Below are 19,646 nucleotides of genomic sequence, written 5' to 3' on the forward strand. Positions count from 1 at the left end.
GAGTGACCCAGGCGCCCCCCCCCCCGCCTCTTTTATTCTTTTAGATGTTGTTTTAAATGCAACTACTTTCTTAATTTCCTTTTCAGATTGTTCATTGCTGGTTGTTAATAAGCACTTTAAAGGCATTGGCTCATTTACTTCTCTTAACAACACTATGAGGTAGGCACTATTCACATCTTCATTTTAAAGAAAGAATTTTAAGAGGTTAAAAGTCTTGCCCAAAGTCACAGAAAGAAATGCAACTTGACTCTTAAAACCAATATACAGGGTTTTCTAAGGATCCAGATAAACATAAAATGATACTGTAAAAAAAAAAAGTCAACTACAAAGTATACTACAGTTTATTCAGCCATTTCATGTTCATGACATGACTTAATTCTCACAATGAGAAGTAGGTATCTTGGTAGGCAACCATTAACCCCATTTTCCTTGTGAAGAAAAAGCAGTGAACTTGCCTACAGGTGTTCAGCAAGAATTAACATTTACCTAGGAACCTTTTGGTACTGATCCAATTCTGCTACCCTCCCTTCACCTGACTGCTGGTCAGTCAGTAAGGTGGCAAGTTCATATGGCTGACAGCCCTTGCTTCTTATCCTTGCCTATGATGAGTTCTTGAAGCACACTTAATTATAACGCCCAAACGACTGATCAAAATCTTAAGGATCCTAATAAAATAGGTCAATGGGCTATCTTAATACAACACAACTAGCAGTCAATTATGATTTAAAATAATTCTGCACAAAATAACTTCCAAAGATGTCATGTGACTAAAGAAGAGTGACGACCAAACAAAATTACCAGCGGTAATCAGTCACAAATGCAATCACTGCTTTAACAACACCAGATAACAGGGGTCAGCAAACTTTTTCTGAAAAGAATCCAAGAGTAAGTATTTTAGGATTTGTAGGCCAAGAAGAAAATTAAGGCTATTATGTAGATACTTACATAACAAAAAAGAAAACAAATTTTAACCAATGTTTTATCAATGAAATTTGAAATATAACTGAGTATCATTTCTTTGTAATAAAGATCTACTAACGAAAGGAATGGAGCCCTTTTAAGGAGGAGAGAGAACATTTCACGTTAATTGGGGTTCACAGTGTTCCCTATCAATACAGTGCTAATGCTGATCTGTAATGAGACTGTACATATTTCATCTTTAAAAATATCTTTTCACATAGATGTGTTATATGGGTAGCACTTGAAATACTGGAGAGTTCTACCAGCATCACTGTGATGATGGTCCATGGACCATAATTTGCCAATACCTGCCATATGACAGAGAAACTAACCTTTCAAGTTTCCTACTTTCTGAAAGTCAAATAGATTCCCATCAATGAACTTGGTATCTTATATTTTAAGAAGAATCCCACTAAAATTTATTAACAGCCAGTTTTTTTTTTTTTTTTTAATTTTTTTTCAACGTTTTTTTTTATTTATTTTTGGGACAGAGAGAGACAGAGCATGAACGGGGGAGGGGCAGAGAGAGAGGGAGACACAGAATCGGAAACAGGCTCCAGGCTCCGAGCCATCAGCCCAGAGCCTGACGCGGGGCTCGAACTCACGGACCGTGAGATTGTGACCTGGCTGAAGTCAGACGCTTAACCGACTGCGCCACCCAGGCGCCCCTTCAGCCAGTTTTTAAAAATGAAAATACCAGCTATTAATTCAAAGATAAATCCCATCTTATAATAGCTTTCTAAAATAAGACAATACTAGGCTTTAAAAATATTTAATGAATTAAACGATAACCTTATGTGGAGACCTGAATGTGAACAGGAACATGTGCATAACCTCTTACCCTTCAATGTAACTCTTCATCGGGCACTTATTACACCAGCCACGTTATGACATTTCTGTTCGGACAATATTTCTTTTAATAATTCTAAACTTGAGTTAATACACAAAATATACTATTATACCAAATCTAAAACTACACATTACCTTTTCCAATGCAGAGAAGTTATCACTGAGCAAGTTAGCAAAAGTCACATATTTATGATACTAAATTATATCCCTAATCAATGCAATTAATTTTACACTATTCAAATTGGAACACGTTTTATCATTCAAGTGGATCCAAAGAGTTCAACTAACCCTCTCTTCTGATAACCAAATCTCACCTCTAATGAAAAGTCAAGGAAAAAAAATTAGTAATGAAATCTTTCCAGACCTCCCATAAGAACTTCTCCCCTGACCCACATGACCAACCCCCTTTCCCCATTAGTAGAATGTGAATTCTGAAAGGCACGGTACATGTCATTCATTAGCCTGGCATCTCCCACAGTATTCTTCAAAGATCTTTGCCTATGGGTCATGCTCAACAAATAAGTGTGGAAGTGCAGTGAGCTGATGGAATTACCATTCACAGAAAGGAAAACAAAGAGGTTCATCATCCTACTTACGGTTCAGGTTCCACTGTGACAAGAGGCATATCTCTTCTCAGTAAAAATCGGTTCTCTGGAACTGGGGGAATCTCTTCTGGTCGGACCACAGGCTTTTCCCTTTTAGCATTTGAATCAACTGACCTTTTTTCATTGGTATCACTCCTCTCAGAGTAACTTAGAGAGAACAAATCAAGTCACCAATTAAAATATGCAATGTCTGCATTTCACAAGAATATTAAATAATAATATATAACAATTAATAATAAAACAATAGCGGGGTGCCGGGGTGGCTCAGCTGGTTAAGCATCTGACTCTTGATTTTGGCTCAGGTCATGATCTCACGGTTTGTGAGACTGAGCCCCACGTTGGGCTGTGCTGACAGCAAGGAACCTGCTTGAGATTCTCTCTCCCTTCCTCTATCTGCCCCTCCCCTGTTCACGCATGCACGTGCGCTATTTCTCTCTCTCTCAAAATAAATAATAAACTTAAAAAAAAAATTTTAAAATTATGAAACAGCAAAACTATTAATATCTCACAAATCTCAAAAGGTTTGTACAATTTTCACAAAGAACATATAAAACATTAACACAGTGAAAAAGCCACAGTACTAAAATTAAGGTATGAAACTGTCAAATAATCCTTTGTTAAGAGTTTCAGGGATTTTTTTTCACCTGCAAACACACAAATCTTTAATATGAAATGTCTGTGCTACCCTTAGATTTGTCAGATTTCAAATTAAAGTTAAAAAAAAATGCTATCCTTTTTCAACAATAGGTAATAAAATGAAGTTTACAGAATTGCATATACTTTCCCCATTCCAGAGTGTCTTTGTGTTAGGTTAAGATTACCCTGGCATTTCACACTTACCCTTTTGGGCTCATTATATGTTTATTCCTTGGCTCTTCGGAACTGCTTGCTTCCTTTCGTCTCTTTTTAGAATGCTTAACTTTTGGCCTCCTCTTATGTTTCCTCCTTCTGCTTCTCTCATGTTCAATTTCACTTTCTGAAGAAGATTCTGATGAGGAAGAGGAATTGGAAGAGGAATCCGAGTCTTCTGAATGAGTTGGTTTCTTCCTTTTTTTCTCAAAAACTTTTAAGAAATATTAACAAAAATATTAGTACTAGATCTTAGTGTCTACCTTTCAGAGTAAAAAATAGTATCATAAAACATGCTTTATAAACAGCAAACTAAAGACAAAATTTAAGTAAACATTTTTTCATGCTGATAACACAATTTGCTGGTGAGATGGTAAGGTAACAAAGCCCTTGCCCTTATGAAGTCTATATTCTAGTTGGATCAGATAAGAAATGAGAAGTGCTGGAACAGAAATACAAAAAAAGCAGGGTAAAGGGAATAGGGAGAGATGGGTAGTAACTGAAGATAACATTCAAACAGAGACTTGAAGGAAGTGACGTAAGGGGTCATGTAGGTATCTGGATGTGGAGAGTGTTCCAGAAAGAACGGACACCAGCACAAAATCCCTGTGCTTGGCATGTCTGGGTAAAGGTCAACATGGCTGGGAGGGCAATGAATGAGGGTGAAGAGGTGAGAGACACAGGAGAGAACAGACTGCCTTACAGACCAAGTAAAGACTTTAGTTTGGCTGGCTAAGAAGGGAGCCCTTGGAGAAGATCACTCTGGTTGCTATTAACAGACTACAGAGTCAAGAGTACAAGCAAAGAGACCAGTTAGGAATTTACTGCTGCCAAGAAGAGATTATAAGAAGGGCAGAGGCAAACTGAATAGTTATGAGGCTACTGCAATAATCCAAGTAAGAGACAGCAGTGGTTTGGACAAGGCTGATAACATGGGAAGTAAAAAGAAGTAAGATTTGATAAGATTTGTTGATGGCTTGGATATAAGGTATGATACAGAGGCATGGGTTACTGCTGTATGTACTACTTGAATGGTTTTTCCACTACTAAAGTTCAGGAGATATCTTTCAACTATAATCTTCACCGTGTTTTACCAGTATCCTAGCTCCCCTCCACTCCCCCCAAAACTCTTACCATCTTTTGATGATTTTGTGGCAAGCACCCCACAGTCAATTACTCGCACATCTGCATAAGGTCTGCTTGCAGCATCGGTTTTCAGATTTTCAATCTGTTCAATTACTTCAAAACCAGAAATAACCAATCCAAAGACGACATGCACCCTGTCACAATACAAATTCAAGAAAGAATTGGTTTGATGACAATTAAGCTACAATCAGTAATCAAGACAACTGTTATAAATGACATGTCTACAGAACTAAATATAAAAGCAAAGTGTTTGATGAATGAAGCAACTAGAAGGGAATTAGAACTTGACATCTGCTTCATAAAAAGGAAAAAATAAAAACACGACTCAAACCGGGCCTTAGTTTTCTGCTTAAAAAAATATTTCTTAACTATCTTACGGTGGAGAATCTGAGAACAGATTGCACTCGATACTCAGAAACCGTTGTTACAGGGTCACTAGAGATAGCAAGGCTGAGAAGTCTATCCACTGCCCAGATTCAGTGACATGACAATATGAGTTCTCAAGACGGACTAACCTCTGATCCTTAAGGAGGGGCTTGGCTGTGAGAGATTAGATCAGGAATCAAGAGCACCCCCCAGAGGTTCATCCATGGTCCAGTTTGTAGTAGACTGGCCACCCCACCAACTCCCCAAGGTAATAAAATGTAACTCTTACCCATCCAAGTGTGGAGCAGGTTTGGTAGTACTGTGTAAACATCAACACAAAGATGACAAAAACCAGGTGTTCGGGTGAACAGAGCAGAAGGGCATGTAGAGAACAAAGAGGTAAAGATAAAAAGATGGGGAAAAGTTAAACATGATACACATCTCAACTTAAAAACCTTACAAACAGCCATAGTAGCCATTTTACTGGTTAAAAAAACCCTCAAGATTATAATTACAAAGTTGTATCTATTTCTCCAATATGAAGACTATACCTATACATATGAAACAGGTTTGAAATGTACAGCATAAATATACAATAAAATTAAAGATACTCTCGAATCCAAAATAACAACAAAAGCAAAAATCAACTCAAAAGTCATCAAGATAATTAAAGAGCATAAGAAGCACTATCATCTGCCCTAAGGAAAAAAAAGTGTGATCAACACTTGCTTGCCCTCCCCCCACCTCCCCCTTAAATGAGTTCTTCTATTTGTTACTTCTCATACTGAGTCGTTCTGCATCTTTTAGGAAGGCAGATGGAGGTAGGCCTCGGGAGTCCTGTTTTCAAAACTTCCTGCCTCTCCCACCTAAGGTGAAGTTCTGCCACTCACACAGCAACTCTGAAAATGCGACAGGGAGCAAACCTCCAATCTGTCAAACTTCTGACAGCCAGCAAGTAATGATGGATAACGTTATAGACACCTTAAATTTCCATGGCCCAGAAAATGCCCAACAGCTTCTTCTACGTCACAAACTGGCAGAGAGTCACTCTTAGGAAGCCTATGGGGTATTATCTGGTTAAGAGATTTTGAACCCAAACTGGTTTTCCCATAGCATTTTCACAAATTTTCACACTATGTGAACTGCAGTGAAAAAATTCAAAAGCCACAAAAATCTTAGTTTATAATAATGAGAAATAGAAGAATTTGAGAAAGGACACTGGATATGAGGCTATGTTAAAGAAGTTAACTGTACTAGAAGCTCCCATATCAATTTTTATATTCATTTTAAGGCAATTCTAAGACATGTAAGTCAACAAAACACAATTTTTAACCTTCACAGCAATGTTAAAAATCATTGCAAGGAATGATAGCATTTATACTTACATTAAGAATATTCAGTTCTGAAAAAGTACTATGGAATTTTTTTAAATTGTCAATTTAGGAAGTTCCAGAATTTTAAAAGCCATCTTGAATTTTAAAACCACAAAGTCTCAAATTCTCCTTAGAAGACTGAGAAGTGGTAATTCAAGCCAATATAATAGTAAAAATGAGTAAAAACAGAAGAAAGAAAAAGAGAAAATCTAGCAACCTGGTGAGGAACTAATGATTAAATAATTAAACCAGAATCCAGAAACTACTTTGGATAATAATGTGCTTCCCACAAATATAAAACTTTAGTAAAGCACACTAATGACAGGAAGAAATTAGTACATATGCTGGACAGTGATTCTATTGTATGAAAGATGTAAGAGGTAAAAATTTTAAAGGTAAAAAATGTTCTTATAGTGTAAGGGATCAAATTCAAATATGTAGCAGTGAAAACAAGGAGTGGTGTATTAATTAGGTATATTCCTCCTCCTTCCTTGATCCTTTCTCTCACAACTCTCAAATCTTTTGGTACTAGGGAAAAGCCTACAGATTTTCCTAAAACACACAAAACCGAATTCAATTTGCTACGCTGGCTAATAGGAGTCCTGTAAAAACCACATGATGGCAAAACTTCCGAGCAAATGGTGAGATGAAAACAATTCAGCTAATTGCAGTGATGTAGCAACAGACTACTTGAGACTGGATCTGAAGAGGGAATGGCTACCTCGGTGACAGATTCGAGTTTTGCTTCAAATTCACATGAAAACTAAAAAAGTCGGTCCTTTATTCTAACGGGGAAGAAAACAAATGAAGACAAGAACAAATTATCTGAAGGACAAACTTCAGCTGGCCTGCTGTGACTAAGCTGGTGTGAGTAATTAAGTCCATCACTGGCATCTGCAGTTCAGGATGCAGAAATACAAATTTATACTTTAACTGGGGTAGGCTACATATTAACAACACTAACAGTATCTGAACAAAGAAGCCCTTTGGGGTTCTCAGCCTACATTTCAGGAGTAGAAATAACACTGTGAAGCAGGCATACTGGCACTGGGCTGACAACAGACATGGAAAAACAGAGGGCACTGCCAAACGGGCAGGGAGAAAGGATATGCTCCGTCCATGCTACTCAATCCTACTCAACTGGGCAGAGATCTCATCCCACCACCTCTTAATCGTACTGATCTTTCAAAACTATACGGTTGTCAAGACCCGTGCAGTGCGGACGGGACATATGCTCAGTAAGCTCAGACCTTAAAGGCCAGAGATTATCATAAATATGTAAGTTTACACACGCTTATGAAAACAAACCTAAAAGAGAGAGAACCACAAAGAACATTTCAAATTATAAAAGCTTTCGATATTTTCACATTTCCATTTTCTCCTGTCACTTGACACTGACTTTCCAGTTTTATCTACCCCGTGAATATACTTTAAAAATATAAGCATAAGGATTCATTTAAACTTTGTAAATCCTAGAAATCAAAAAGTGTCACTGTTACTCCAAAAAACAATCTACAGTTTTATACCATTATCAAAGAATCTTTTGGCCTTACACAGAAATTAATAGTTCTGTACTGCAATGAAATCTAAACCATTTTATACAATATACCCTCTTCCCCACCCTCCCCCAGAAGAGGTGTGGAAAATGGTGGAAACAAGCCACTGAAATTAAAATACACTTCCCAGGATTAACCATGAACAATAAAACACACTTGTTTTACATGTATTGCTGCCATAAATCAAGCAGAAAGTTTTTCTTAAAATGGTTCAATGCACATAACAATAGGATTAAAGAGATAAAGGCAAAGAAAGAAAAAGAGAGCCTTAGAGGATTGAGACATTACCTTTGGAGCGCACGGTGTAACACTCTTTCTGTAAATTTTACACAAAAATGGCAAGAAATAAATTGTAATACACTTTTAAGACAAGACTGATTCTATGTTTTAATATCAATATAACTTTGAAATTAAGTATTTTCAAGTTTTATGCAAAGCACAAGAGCTTTTTTAAAATGGAGGGCTCTAAATTTTCTTTCACATAGAATATGTACGTAGAGATGAACTATGCTTAAGAAAAACACTGTGGTTAAAATGGGAATCTGCTCAGAGCCTTAATATTGTAACACTAGAGTGTGAATAACAAAGCATTCTATTTCGCTTTGCAAATCCTACAAACTTGCTAAGTCAACCAACATCTTTCTCAAAAAGAGAATAATGTATCCTGAGTATACAAATCTAAAAATCTGAATGCCCAGGAGCGGTTAGTTACTACCAGTGGAAAGCAAAACTTCAATGAAAAGAATTAAGAGAATTCAGCACAAAATTTCAGGGAACTTTTTTCTTTTTCAGTAATTCTCTTCAAGTAGTTAAAGAACCTTTCATGTTTCTACATTTGAAATCTTTTTCATCACACTTCACAACAGACCACTATCAGGAGTAAATGAGCAAAGTTTGGACTGTAGTTTCTGTTCACTGCCTTTACACACACTTTCAAAATTAAGTCCCCAAAACTAACAATAATAAAATAATAAAGCAGCATAATTAGAATTTTAAGGATCTTCTCAAAGGATAAAAATGCAAGGGAGATAAAAGTATAAGAGTATGATGTCAAATTTTGGCCATGATACTTGCTTTCCCTGCCTAATCTGATTTTCCCCATTGTAAAAAATTTTTTTTTTCAAAAAGTACGCAGTCTGACCAACTCTAACTCTATTAAACTTTAAACATTATCTACTATTATCAGACCAAAACCCACATTATACACAGTGGACAAAATTCTTTATTAAGGTTTTGGACATATTAAGCCTTGAAATCTTTAAAAATAAGCTTTAATTTCTTATAAAGGCACTGACACATGAATTACTGTTAAAAAAGAATATGTTTCAAATAATGTGGTGTTTTCAATGGATGTTTTCAAAAGAAAAAGTGACTCCAGGTGTAAAGTAGTATGGAAGTAAAAATAACCTATTTCTGTCTAGCGTAGCCTCTCACATGCAATTTTCCCCTTCAACTCGTGAAACTACCACACAATCATGGAAGAGGCACCAAATTATATAGGGTGACAAGGGCCACAGAAACTAACCAAGCCATGTTACAGAGCTCCTCCTGTGTGTTCCAAAAGTCACCGAACAGCTTTCAAAAGTTCAGCACTCAGGTTAACATAATACACATCAAACACTACCAGACACAAAATCCCTTCCAGGCGGCTAACACATATGTCACATAAACACTAAGTAATAGTAAGACTGGATGTTACAGATGACACTTCATATTCAGAGAACTTGGGTTTAAGGTCAAGTTTCATCAACATCTTTGTTGATGAAAAATCTTACAATTTACACATGAAGATATTACCCCCCAAAAGGAAGGAAAACCAGAACTGCCCAGATTATTAACACTTACTAGCATTTCTTCTCAAATTCATCAATGTGTGGAGGCAAAAAGCATTTCTGCACAAATTCTCTTTTGCTACCCAAAATCTCCACAGTTTTATAAACCCCTTAACAACAAACCACCCTGAGTACCCCTTGCTCTGCTCTGAAGTGACCAGCACTTCTCTCCTATGGAGGTGAGCAGCCACCTACAAGTCTGGTTAGAACACATCCTGGAACTTCTCTATGTTGTCCTCCTATAGTCCTCTTTATGCCTGTTAAAATATAAGGCTTTTTGTTTCAAGCTTGACTCGCCTACATTATCTTTTCTTAACTTTTTATAATTACCATGACCAATGACCGTGGCCAGTGACAAACACTGCTCTCCAGAGCTCCGTAGGTCTTCCTACTCCATGGCTGTACATAAGGTCCCACACACTAAGCAAAGGGAGACCAGTGTAACCACCACGCCATCGTTCTATCCATAGCTGATGAAGACTGCTGCCTAATTTAGACAAATGAGCCCGAAGTTTCTTTGCAGCACCTTTCAGACTGATGAAAATTAGGCAATTAGCAAACTATCTCCTTGAGGGGCAAGACAATGTTTGCACAGAAATCATTCCACATATTCAAAAACTTAGGATCAACCTACAAACACTTTCTTCCTTTTATGCCCACATTTTCATGCCAAAATGTTTACTTTACCTATGAGAATGGGTAGGTATCTTATAAACCGAAAAGGAAAGATAGAACTAACTCAAGGTGAATAGCAAATAAAACGAGAACCAAGGCCTCCTGATAGCTAGATTAGTCGCTCTAACCCAGAAAAAGTTATTTAATACAAAGCTATAAATCGCCCTAATTAATCTTTTTAATGACTACTTCATACAATACCTTCTTTATCTCTTCAATGAATATATACAAAAACAATGAAAATAAGAGCAGAATTAACAGACTGTTACTAACAGCCAAAGGAAAAGAAAAATGTTTCCCTGTGTGTCATTTTATCTTAGCATTATACATACAAGGAAAATGTTGGTCTAGAGGATCACATCCTTTTCTCCTCTAAGACTTTATAATTCTATAGCATTTATTATGGTTTCTTTCTAGTGTTTGGCTCCAACAAATAAATAATAAAGGACAAAGTGACTAAATACTGAGTTAACTGGGTTATTACTACTTTGGTCCCAGGTCTTCGAATTTCTTCAAAAATACTTCAACATGAACAGACCGTTATTTCCTTAGTGATTCATGGGGACTGTGCTATATATCATCTCTTCCATGTTTCCTGAGCAGTATTATTCCAAAAAGAATCAGTTTTATTCGATTTAAACCCTCCAAAGCAAAATCTTTGTGACTAACACAGTAGTAGACATAGGCAGTAACTGCAAAAATCACAAATAGTTTTAAAGAAGAAAATGCGAATTTTATCACATACATAATTGTTCCATCCAAAGGAAGCAATATATGCGCAATCATGTTTAACAAAAATGATGTATGCCTTACGAAGGGCAAGTTTTAAATGCGTAAATAATAAAGACAATAGTTACTGCACAAAGCACAAGAATCTTTGAGGAACATTTTGCAGATACTCACACTAACAGCACCAAATTTACTCCTTAGGAATTACAAAGTAGATTTAAAATACGAGCTACAAATGCAATTTTGCAAGGATGCATCACAAGTCCTTAGTAAGCTTATGAGACTGGAACCATATAGGGAGTCGTTGGCATTTTACCACCATTGTCACACCACCCTTTCTTGTTCGGAATGCAGAAGAGCTGCTCAAGGTGCCAAAGGGCAGAGCTGTGGTGAGAGGGAGGGGTGTAGCTGCCGCCCTTGGGGAGCTGGCAGCTAGCCCTGCTACCACCAACCCTCGCAGCCCCACCTCTTAGAGTGATTGTCTGTGACGGTTTACACAACTTGAAGATAGTAAGTTCTACTTTTTTTTTTTTTTTTTTTTTTTTTTTTTACTACTTCCAACTCCAAAAGGATTTGGACTTGCAAGACAGATTTTCAAACATTTTTCTTTTACGGACCATTATCTCCATTTTCCCTTTCTATAAAAGCAAGGAAGTGCTTTGTATAGAAAGGTGAATGTTAGTTTTATTTTATCCTTCAACACATGGGGAACTGGCAGTTTTAGCCAGCATAAAAAAAGCACATGCCACAAAAATTTCTTTAAAAAAAAAAAGATAAGGATCTTTTTTTTGTATGTGCAAAAACACTAAATTTGCTTCCAAGATTGCTTTTAACTGCAAATTCATTTCCATGAGTAAATTTCAAACTAAAAATAGAAAATTTTCTTCCAACACAAATTCACAGTGATTTTACTGCCATCTACAGTTAATTATGAAAAGAAGCTGAAAAATTTTAATCCTAATTCATGGATGTCAAAATTTTCATTTGGCATTCTTTGTCAAAAATAGCAGTCCAATGTAAAATTAAACTAGGTGTAGAAACAGCAATGGCCTTAATTTTGTTTGATACTAAGCATTCCTAGAAATGACTTAAGGACGTACTGAAGTACACAGAAACAAAATACTCTGTATTTTTTGAAGGGAGAACCTCAGACACTGGATTGTAATTAATGTATGCACCAGTTTTTACATTCTATACACAAGCTAACTGGTATGTGGCAATGGGAAGAAGCTGGTGCTGCCTGATAAATTTTCATGTACTGATATAAAAAAGGAAATCTAAAAGAAACTTTAGAGCCCTCAGATGGTAGCTTCTTGACCAATGAATCATTAGTTTATCATGTTCACAGTTCAGATAAGCTTAAAAATGGAAAATGGGAAACCTCAATCAAAGAGTAAACAGTTTTATATTAAATTACTATAAAAGAAGTTTTTCAAAATATTTCCCACTAATTTTTTTTTTTTTTTTTTTTTTTGGCCCTTAAGAAGGTTAAGGATAGAAACATGCTCTAGTAGAGAAGTCTTAATAACTACTGCTCTATGGGATCAAAACATGATCTAGGAACAAATGGTTTTGGTCCTCCTTTCCTGCACAGCTCCAAGCACTGTCATCTTCCAGCAGCTTTCCATTTTTAGGACATTCTTAGAAATAGAATGCCCCTTATCTGAACTTTTATCAGATCATGTTGGAAATCTATTTTGCAGACAACTTTAAAATGTGAGATTTATTTTACATGAATAATTTACTCCTTTAAAGACAGGGAAGCGCCGTTCACACTCATCCATTCAGAAAGATGACAAAAACTTTTTCTGGTAAACTGTGAATAAAATATTTCTCCAACATAGGTAGCACAACTCTAGAGATTTACTTCCAATCAAAAGCTTCTTGAACTTCATGCTAGTCAATTATCTTTCTTATTTTATATCCTGGGATTATAATAAAAATAGGTTTTAGAGTAGCTTTAGATTAGAATATATAACTACAAGTATCCCAAAGGGCTTTCAGATGAGAAGTAAGTAAGGTTTTGGTTGTGCATGCACATACATGAAAAGTTGTTTATTTTTTTAAAAAGCAAATTCGGCATTCGGAAGTTTCCTGAGTGATAATCTCATAAATTTTGGTCAAAATGACAGCAATATTGGGTTAATTCAATTATGTACAGAGATCTCAGAAGATTTAAGATTTCTACAATGCTGATGCAACAGCAAATCACTCATCTCTATACAGTATCAGAAAATAATGGCACCTCTCTCCAATGAACTCAAAGAGCATCATTAAGAGAAAAAGCCACCATACAATGGTTTACTCAAAGCAACTACTTTCCAGGCCAAGAGGACATCTACTCCTAGGCCATGAACAACTTTTAAATGTTGACCGATAGTTTATGTTCCAAGCTAGTTTTAGCAAACTGAGCCCCCAAATTTGCTAAGTAGAAGCCAATTTCTTTTCTTAAGATGACAACATATTTTGAAAATAATGTACATCTTCAAGTTACATCTCGTAAGTACCATTCTTCAAATGCAGGATATATGCTGAAAGCTGAGGCGGCTGTTAGAGCTTACCAGTTTCTGTAACATCAGAAATTAATAATAAAGCCCAAGTTGACAGAATTCTAGCATTAAACTTGGTTTAACTATACCATCTTTCTCATGAACAGCGCTTCTCTGTTTAAGAAAAGCTCATCTCTGAATTATGCCTACTCACATGAAAAACTGGGAACCATTGGTATGTTTCCCTCGATTTGCCATTGACAAAAGGAACGCTCTGTCATGTTTGAGAATAAAGTTTTCATCTGTTTGAAGAAAACACAAATTCGTCAGTCTCCAATTATAAGCCACTTTTAAAGTGTAATGTTCACAGTAATAAATAGAAAGCAAAGGATGAAATTCCTCTTCTGGTCAGTACAGATACTTGTCTGAATATTTAGAAAAAAATTTTTACAACTAATCAAAAAACAAAAGCATAAAAAGATCAAAGATACTACTTAAAGCCTTGAAGAAAAGAACATATATTTAATACTTTATACAAACAGCCTTAGAACAGTCACTTTTAGTAGTAACATAGTTTGGCTATATGATATGTGAACTATGACTTTCAGGGAAAACTAGTAAAGAATTTTAGAAAAATCTCTACAGTAAAGCTCATTTCCTTCAAATTTCCAATTATCCTACTTAATGCACTAAACATGGGAGAAGTTTAATAATCTCATGAACTTAGTTTCTATGTGGTAAATTTATTACTCAACTGTACTAAAGCTAGACTACGAGAGCAAAAAACAAAAAAATTACAGAACTTAAGTTGTAAGGATATGGCTAAATTAAATCAAGTATATAGATTCCTAACAACAGGATAAAAAATTACCTAAGGAAGAAAATCCTATAAAAACAAAAACTTAAAGGGCGAAATATAGTTTTAAGATACATAAGTATCTGCCGCAGGGAACAACCACATTCAAGCGGCCTACAACATGAGTCTCAAATTGCTACAAGCTGATAGAACCAGCTAATGAGCTGCTTCCTACTGGTTCAAAGGAAAAACTGCCATAAAGATCACTCAGAGAGGATTTTAATTCCAGCAGAAATATCTTGAAAACGAATTTAAATTTCCGTTTAACATTCATACAAACAAACCTTTCTTTAGAACAAACAGAAACATAGAAAACTTTAAAAAATGATTACCTTGGGAACAGGCTTCTGAAAAAGAGTGGTAATCCATTTTCCCCCAAAAGAAATATAAAAGACTATTATAACGCTGAAGCTATCATGGCATTAAAATCTAATCAGATTGGATCCCATTATCAATCTCTGCAACTGACTTTTCTAAGGCTTTTTGGGGCAAATGCAATAGTTAGACTTATGCAAATACTACTACTGTAGGAATAAAATACAATCATATAATTCTAGTATACAAAAGAAAACATACAAACCTTTGAGAAAGTAGGAAATACCAACTTTTATTCAAAGAAATTGTTTGGTTTAGGGGGAAAAAAACACAACTAGATTTTTTTCCCTGATGTAGAACTAAGAGCCCATTGTGAAAAGAAAAAAAGATACAGATGCACGTATGAAATAGTATACAGAATTTTCCAAGTCTTCAAGCAATATAAGAAATCCAGCCACAACCTGACCCAGGCTGTCCATAAACTTATTAGGAAGGGTGCAAGGGAACAGAATTGGAGTTTGTGTTACTGAGCTTCGTTCTCTTACCTTTTCATTTTGCAAAAGACCACATTCTCTATAAACAAAAGAATATGTTGACAGTTTTAGGCAGGAAGATAGGAGTTTTCATGTATATAGTTGCCTAACCTCCATGCTGAAAGTCATGTTTAACCATAAAGTTAGCCTTAATTAATCTTGTCAATTAAAAGTTACATATTACAATATAATTTATCCCCAAGTTCATGCAAATAAAGTATTTTCATGCAGCATTAGTTTCATGCAAAAAGTGAACTATAAGTAAACCTCTCCTCATTAAAAGTACATGATCAAATTTGCTTTAACATCAGAACTGAAACAAAAGACCATAAAATATTAAGCCTTACCTTTAAAATATCCACCATAAATTGATTCTCCACCTTTTCCATTACCTGCAAATAATGACCTATATTAAGTTATAATGACAATTTAAAATATACTAATACATACAAATTACTTTTTATGCTTTCAATTTATTAAAGAAACTAACAACTTGTAACTGCTATAATCAAAATTCTACAAATCCTCAATTAACCTCATCTTTGAATATAAGTGCAAAAAAGTCCAGTACTGTTATAATAAATATTATTAAAAATTATCTCCAGGGGCACCTGGGTGGCTCAATCAGTTGAGCATCCAACTTTGGCTCAGGTCATGATCTTGTGGCTCACGAGTTCAAGCCCCGCGTCGGGCTCTGGGCTGACAGCTCAGAGCCTAGAGCCTGGAGCATGCTTCAGATTCTGTCTCCCTCTCTCTTCCCTTCCCCTGCTCATTGAGCTCCCTTTCTCTCTCTCTCAAAAGTAAATAAAAATAAATAAATAAATAAAATAAACTAGCTCCATAACCCATTTATTTCAAAAAGTAATCATACCAACAAAATTCGGGAAGAATAAAAATAATCCACAAGTACTTGGTATTCATTGTAAGAGAATTCACCAAAAATCTGTAATATTATTAAAAGTACATAAAACAAAATAAAGTGGCTTGGTATTTCGCTTTTCATACATTTTTTGCTCTACAACATTCACTCATCCAACATCTATTCACTGACCACTTAATATTTACTTCATACTGTGATACAATATTTACAATTAACAGTATGAGACACATAAGAAACCGATAGTTGGAGTTATTAAAAGCGTAACTTTTAGCTCTACCTTCGCTGAAGTCCCCACCCTGAATCATAAAGTTTTTAACCACACGATGGAATGTGGAACCTTTATAACATAACTTCTTCCCAGTTGTTTTTCCAAGGCCTTTCTCTCCTGGAAAACAAAGAAATGACGTTTAGCTACAAATATATCTGTCCGTGGAAATTAGTCCAAATTAGTCCTTCGTGAAATCCCTCCTGTGTGCTGGCACTGTAAGAGATACAAGACACAGGGTGACGACGGAATACACACATGGGTTCCAAAAGTAAGTATCAAGCAGCATATAAATGTTAAATTGTGTGGCAGTGACTCTATATGCTATAGGAGAAAAGCAGATTAGAAATGCTTATCGCTCCACCAAGAGAGCGGTGAAGGAGTTGGTGCAAACACTGTATATGTATGTAAGTGTATCCAAGCACACACTTAAAAATCTTAATTTGCTATTTAAAAATAACATCATAGGGGCGCCTGGGTGGCACAGTTGGTTAAGCTTCCGACTTCAGCCAGGTCACGATCTCGCGGTCCGGGAGTTCGAGCCCCGCGTCAGGCTCTGGGCTGATGGCTCAGAGCCTGGAGCCTGTTTCCGATTCTGTGTCTCCCTCTCTCTCTGCCCCTCCCCCGTTCATGCTCTGTCTCTCTCTGTCCCCCAAAAAATAAATAAACGTTGAAAAAAATAATTTAAAAATAACATCATAGATGTTTTTCCTATTTTAATTAAAAAATATACATAAACTCAACTATAAATAACAAAGAACAACCGCATTATGTTTTGCCTATCTTCTAATCCTAAATTTCTTAGAAATCTGGAATGCTAAATTTGTTCAAAATACTAAAATTTAGAATTTTGAACTACAATGTTTAGAGATGATTTAATTACATGCAGTAGTACTTTCTTTTTCACTTTTGAGACCATTTCTTTGTCCTCTCTTCAAGAAATATTTCCCTGATTTCCTACCAGTGAAAATAGTGTTTTTTAACATGCTAAACTCATTTTACAGCCCATTACTTTTTAAGGAAAACATCTATTCTGTTAAGCAAGATAAAACTATAAGTCATGACTTCTCATCAGAAATAATTTAACAATTCATTTACCTGAGCATAGGCAAAGGAAGTTTTTGCATGTTTTTGGACATATGTCTGAGAAGAGCTGAAACATAATGCGACCAACTGAAATAAAACACATTAAAAAAAACAAAGGTAAGCAAGATGATTAAATAGGCCATTTTATTTTATATGGGAGAAAACACAAATAATCAAACTGAATCAACAAACTGAAAAGTCCATTTTTGTAATTTAATTTTTCAAAAGGCTTAATGGGAAAAAATTTCATGGAGCAACACCAACTAACAAGAATTCTACTCTACTTGTTAGTGCTAGAACTCATATGCAGCCTAAGCAGCTTCAGCCCCAAAACTGTAGGATTTCAAGTGTGTTGTAAAGGGGCTTCATATTATTAGATCCCTTTTAGTACAGTCTCCTATCTAAACACCATTAATCTGCTTTAAAATATTCTCAATAATAGTTGTCTAATCTATGCTTGAGCCCCTCTAGTGATGAGAGCACATCATCATAAGACACTCATTCTGGCCCATACTGTTAGAAGAAGGTTCTTCTGCCCTCTGGATCTAGCTTTCTACCTTTATGCAAGAACTACTTAGAACCAACTTCCTGAACTGCTATCTTGGTTATGGTTCCTAAAAAATACCAAAAACACACAAAACAGACAGGAAAAAAAAATACAATACACAGGAAATGAGAAGGAACAAGCTTACAAATTTGATTTAATTATACCACAGGGAAGTGCTTCACAAACTATTTGGTCTCAGGACTTCTTCAAACTCTTAAAAATTATTGAGCTTTTACAATGTGGGTTATATCTATTGCTATTTACTATATTATAAATTAAAACTCTGAAATTCTTAAAAGACAAGAATATAAAGCATACATTCCATCAGCTGTCAGAGTGGTGAGATCATTACATATTGTATATCTGGAAAATTTGGCTTGTGAATGAGAGCACAACAGGCAAATTGTATTACTACCAAAGTAGTTTTGCTTTACAGACCTGAAAGGTTCTCAAATAGAGTAAAAAATATTTTGATTTACAATCACTTTCCCGAGTCCCCTTTCCTTTTTATTCTACAGTCTTTTCCATTATGAATGAACATTTTTACTTAATCAAAGGGATTTACAGAATAAATCAAAATTAACTGTGGGCCAAATGTTAAGTTGTCTTCAGCACAGATGCACACTGATTGGAATCACTCTGTACCACTAAGATTTGAATTTATTCCTGGCCATGTCAGTCAGTTTCTCAGAGGACAAAACAAAGCTACAAACTACCTCGTAATAGACACCCTTAAGGGATAAAAAGTGGGATTAATGGCATTACATAAGACTTTCTTGTGTCAACACTCTGCTTATCGCTTCAATGGAGCCAAATTTTAAAGCAATTTCAAAACGTTCTAGCTCATCTTTACATCTAAAGGAATGAAGAAAAAGATAGGGAATTAGAATTTTTTTAATGCATGTAATATCAGTAATAATACCACTCTTTATATTTACATGGAAATATTTTGCTAGTGTAATAAAAATATTTTCAATCTTCATAAATCCCTGGGAAATAGCTGACTAGGTTGGTGACAAGTCAGTTCAAAACCATCTAGCTGTGGGGCGCCTGGGTGGCGCAGTCGGTTAAGCGTCCGACTTCAGCCAGGTCACGATCTCACGGTCCAGGAGTTCGAGCCCCGCGTCAGGCTCTGGGCTGATGGCTCAGAGCCTGGAGCCTGTTTCCGATTCTGTGTCTCCCTCTCTCTCTGCCCCTCCCCCGTTCATGCTCTGTCTCTCTCTGTCCCAAAAATAAATAAACGTTGAAAAAAAAAATTAAAAAAAAACCATCTAGCTTTGCAGACTAGAACATAGATTTTTGGAATCCCTGTAAGATAGTTACTTTCCAGGATAAAAGATATAATCAAAACATTCAAAAACTTAGCTTTTCTTTTAGGACTATAGTAACTTCAACATCAAGTTTCTTTTTTTCAAAACCTTTGATGCTTCCAAATGAAAGCCAGTAAAAGTTTCAAATGTTTCTAGTTACTCCTTTACAGATGATTAAGAGCTATGAACCCTCGAGTGGTATAATACATATGAAAACAGTTAAATGTGATTACATTTCCAGGTCTAATATTCAGAGAGGGATAGCAAACGACAATGATGTTTCTAAAAAACCACTTACCTCTAAATATCTTACCCTCTAACTTGATGAAGAAAAAAAAATTCTATTCACTTCTCAATCTCATGGGACAGGGCCTAAGTTAGAGCTGAAGTTTTGGTTCCTTTATGGCATTATGTTGTTAAGAGTA

At 35.7% G+C, this 19,646-nt stretch overlaps 1 protein-coding gene across 10 annotated transcripts in view; it reads right to left on the minus strand.

Annotated features, from left to right (window-relative positions):
* Positions 1-19,646, minus strand: part of NKTR (natural killer cell triggering receptor) — a 58,524-nt gene that overhangs the window by 16,899 nt on the left and 21,979 nt on the right. For 5 of the 10 annotated variants that reach the window (XM_019810863.3, XM_003992206.6, XM_019810862.3 and 2 more), the window contains exons 3-10: positions 17,377-17,451; positions 16,291-16,398; positions 15,481-15,525; positions 13,644-13,731; positions 5,065-5,094; positions 4,398-4,543; positions 3,255-3,477; positions 2,406-2,561 (exon numbers count right to left, since the gene is read on the minus strand). In XM_019810863.3, coding sequence (XP_019666422.1) covers positions 2,406-2,561; positions 3,255-3,477; positions 4,398-4,543; positions 5,065-5,094; positions 13,644-13,731; positions 15,481-15,525; positions 16,291-16,398; positions 17,377-17,451 — 871 coding nt within the window. Of the gene's footprint in view, positions 1-798; positions 869-2,405; positions 2,562-3,254; positions 3,478-4,397; positions 4,544-5,064; positions 5,095-7,992; positions 8,021-11,461; positions 13,732-15,145; positions 15,174-15,480; positions 15,526-16,290; positions 16,399-17,376; positions 17,452-19,646 lie in introns of those variants that run through there. The other 5 variants (XM_045037784.1, XM_019810864.3, XM_019810865.3 and 2 more) reach the window with 5 other exon arrangements.

This window comes from Felis catus, chromosome C2 (assembly GCF_018350175.1).
Source record: "Felis catus isolate Fca126 chromosome C2, F.catus_Fca126_mat1.0, whole genome shotgun sequence".
Classification (NCBI taxonomy): Eukaryota; Metazoa; Chordata; class Mammalia; order Carnivora; family Felidae; genus Felis; species Felis catus.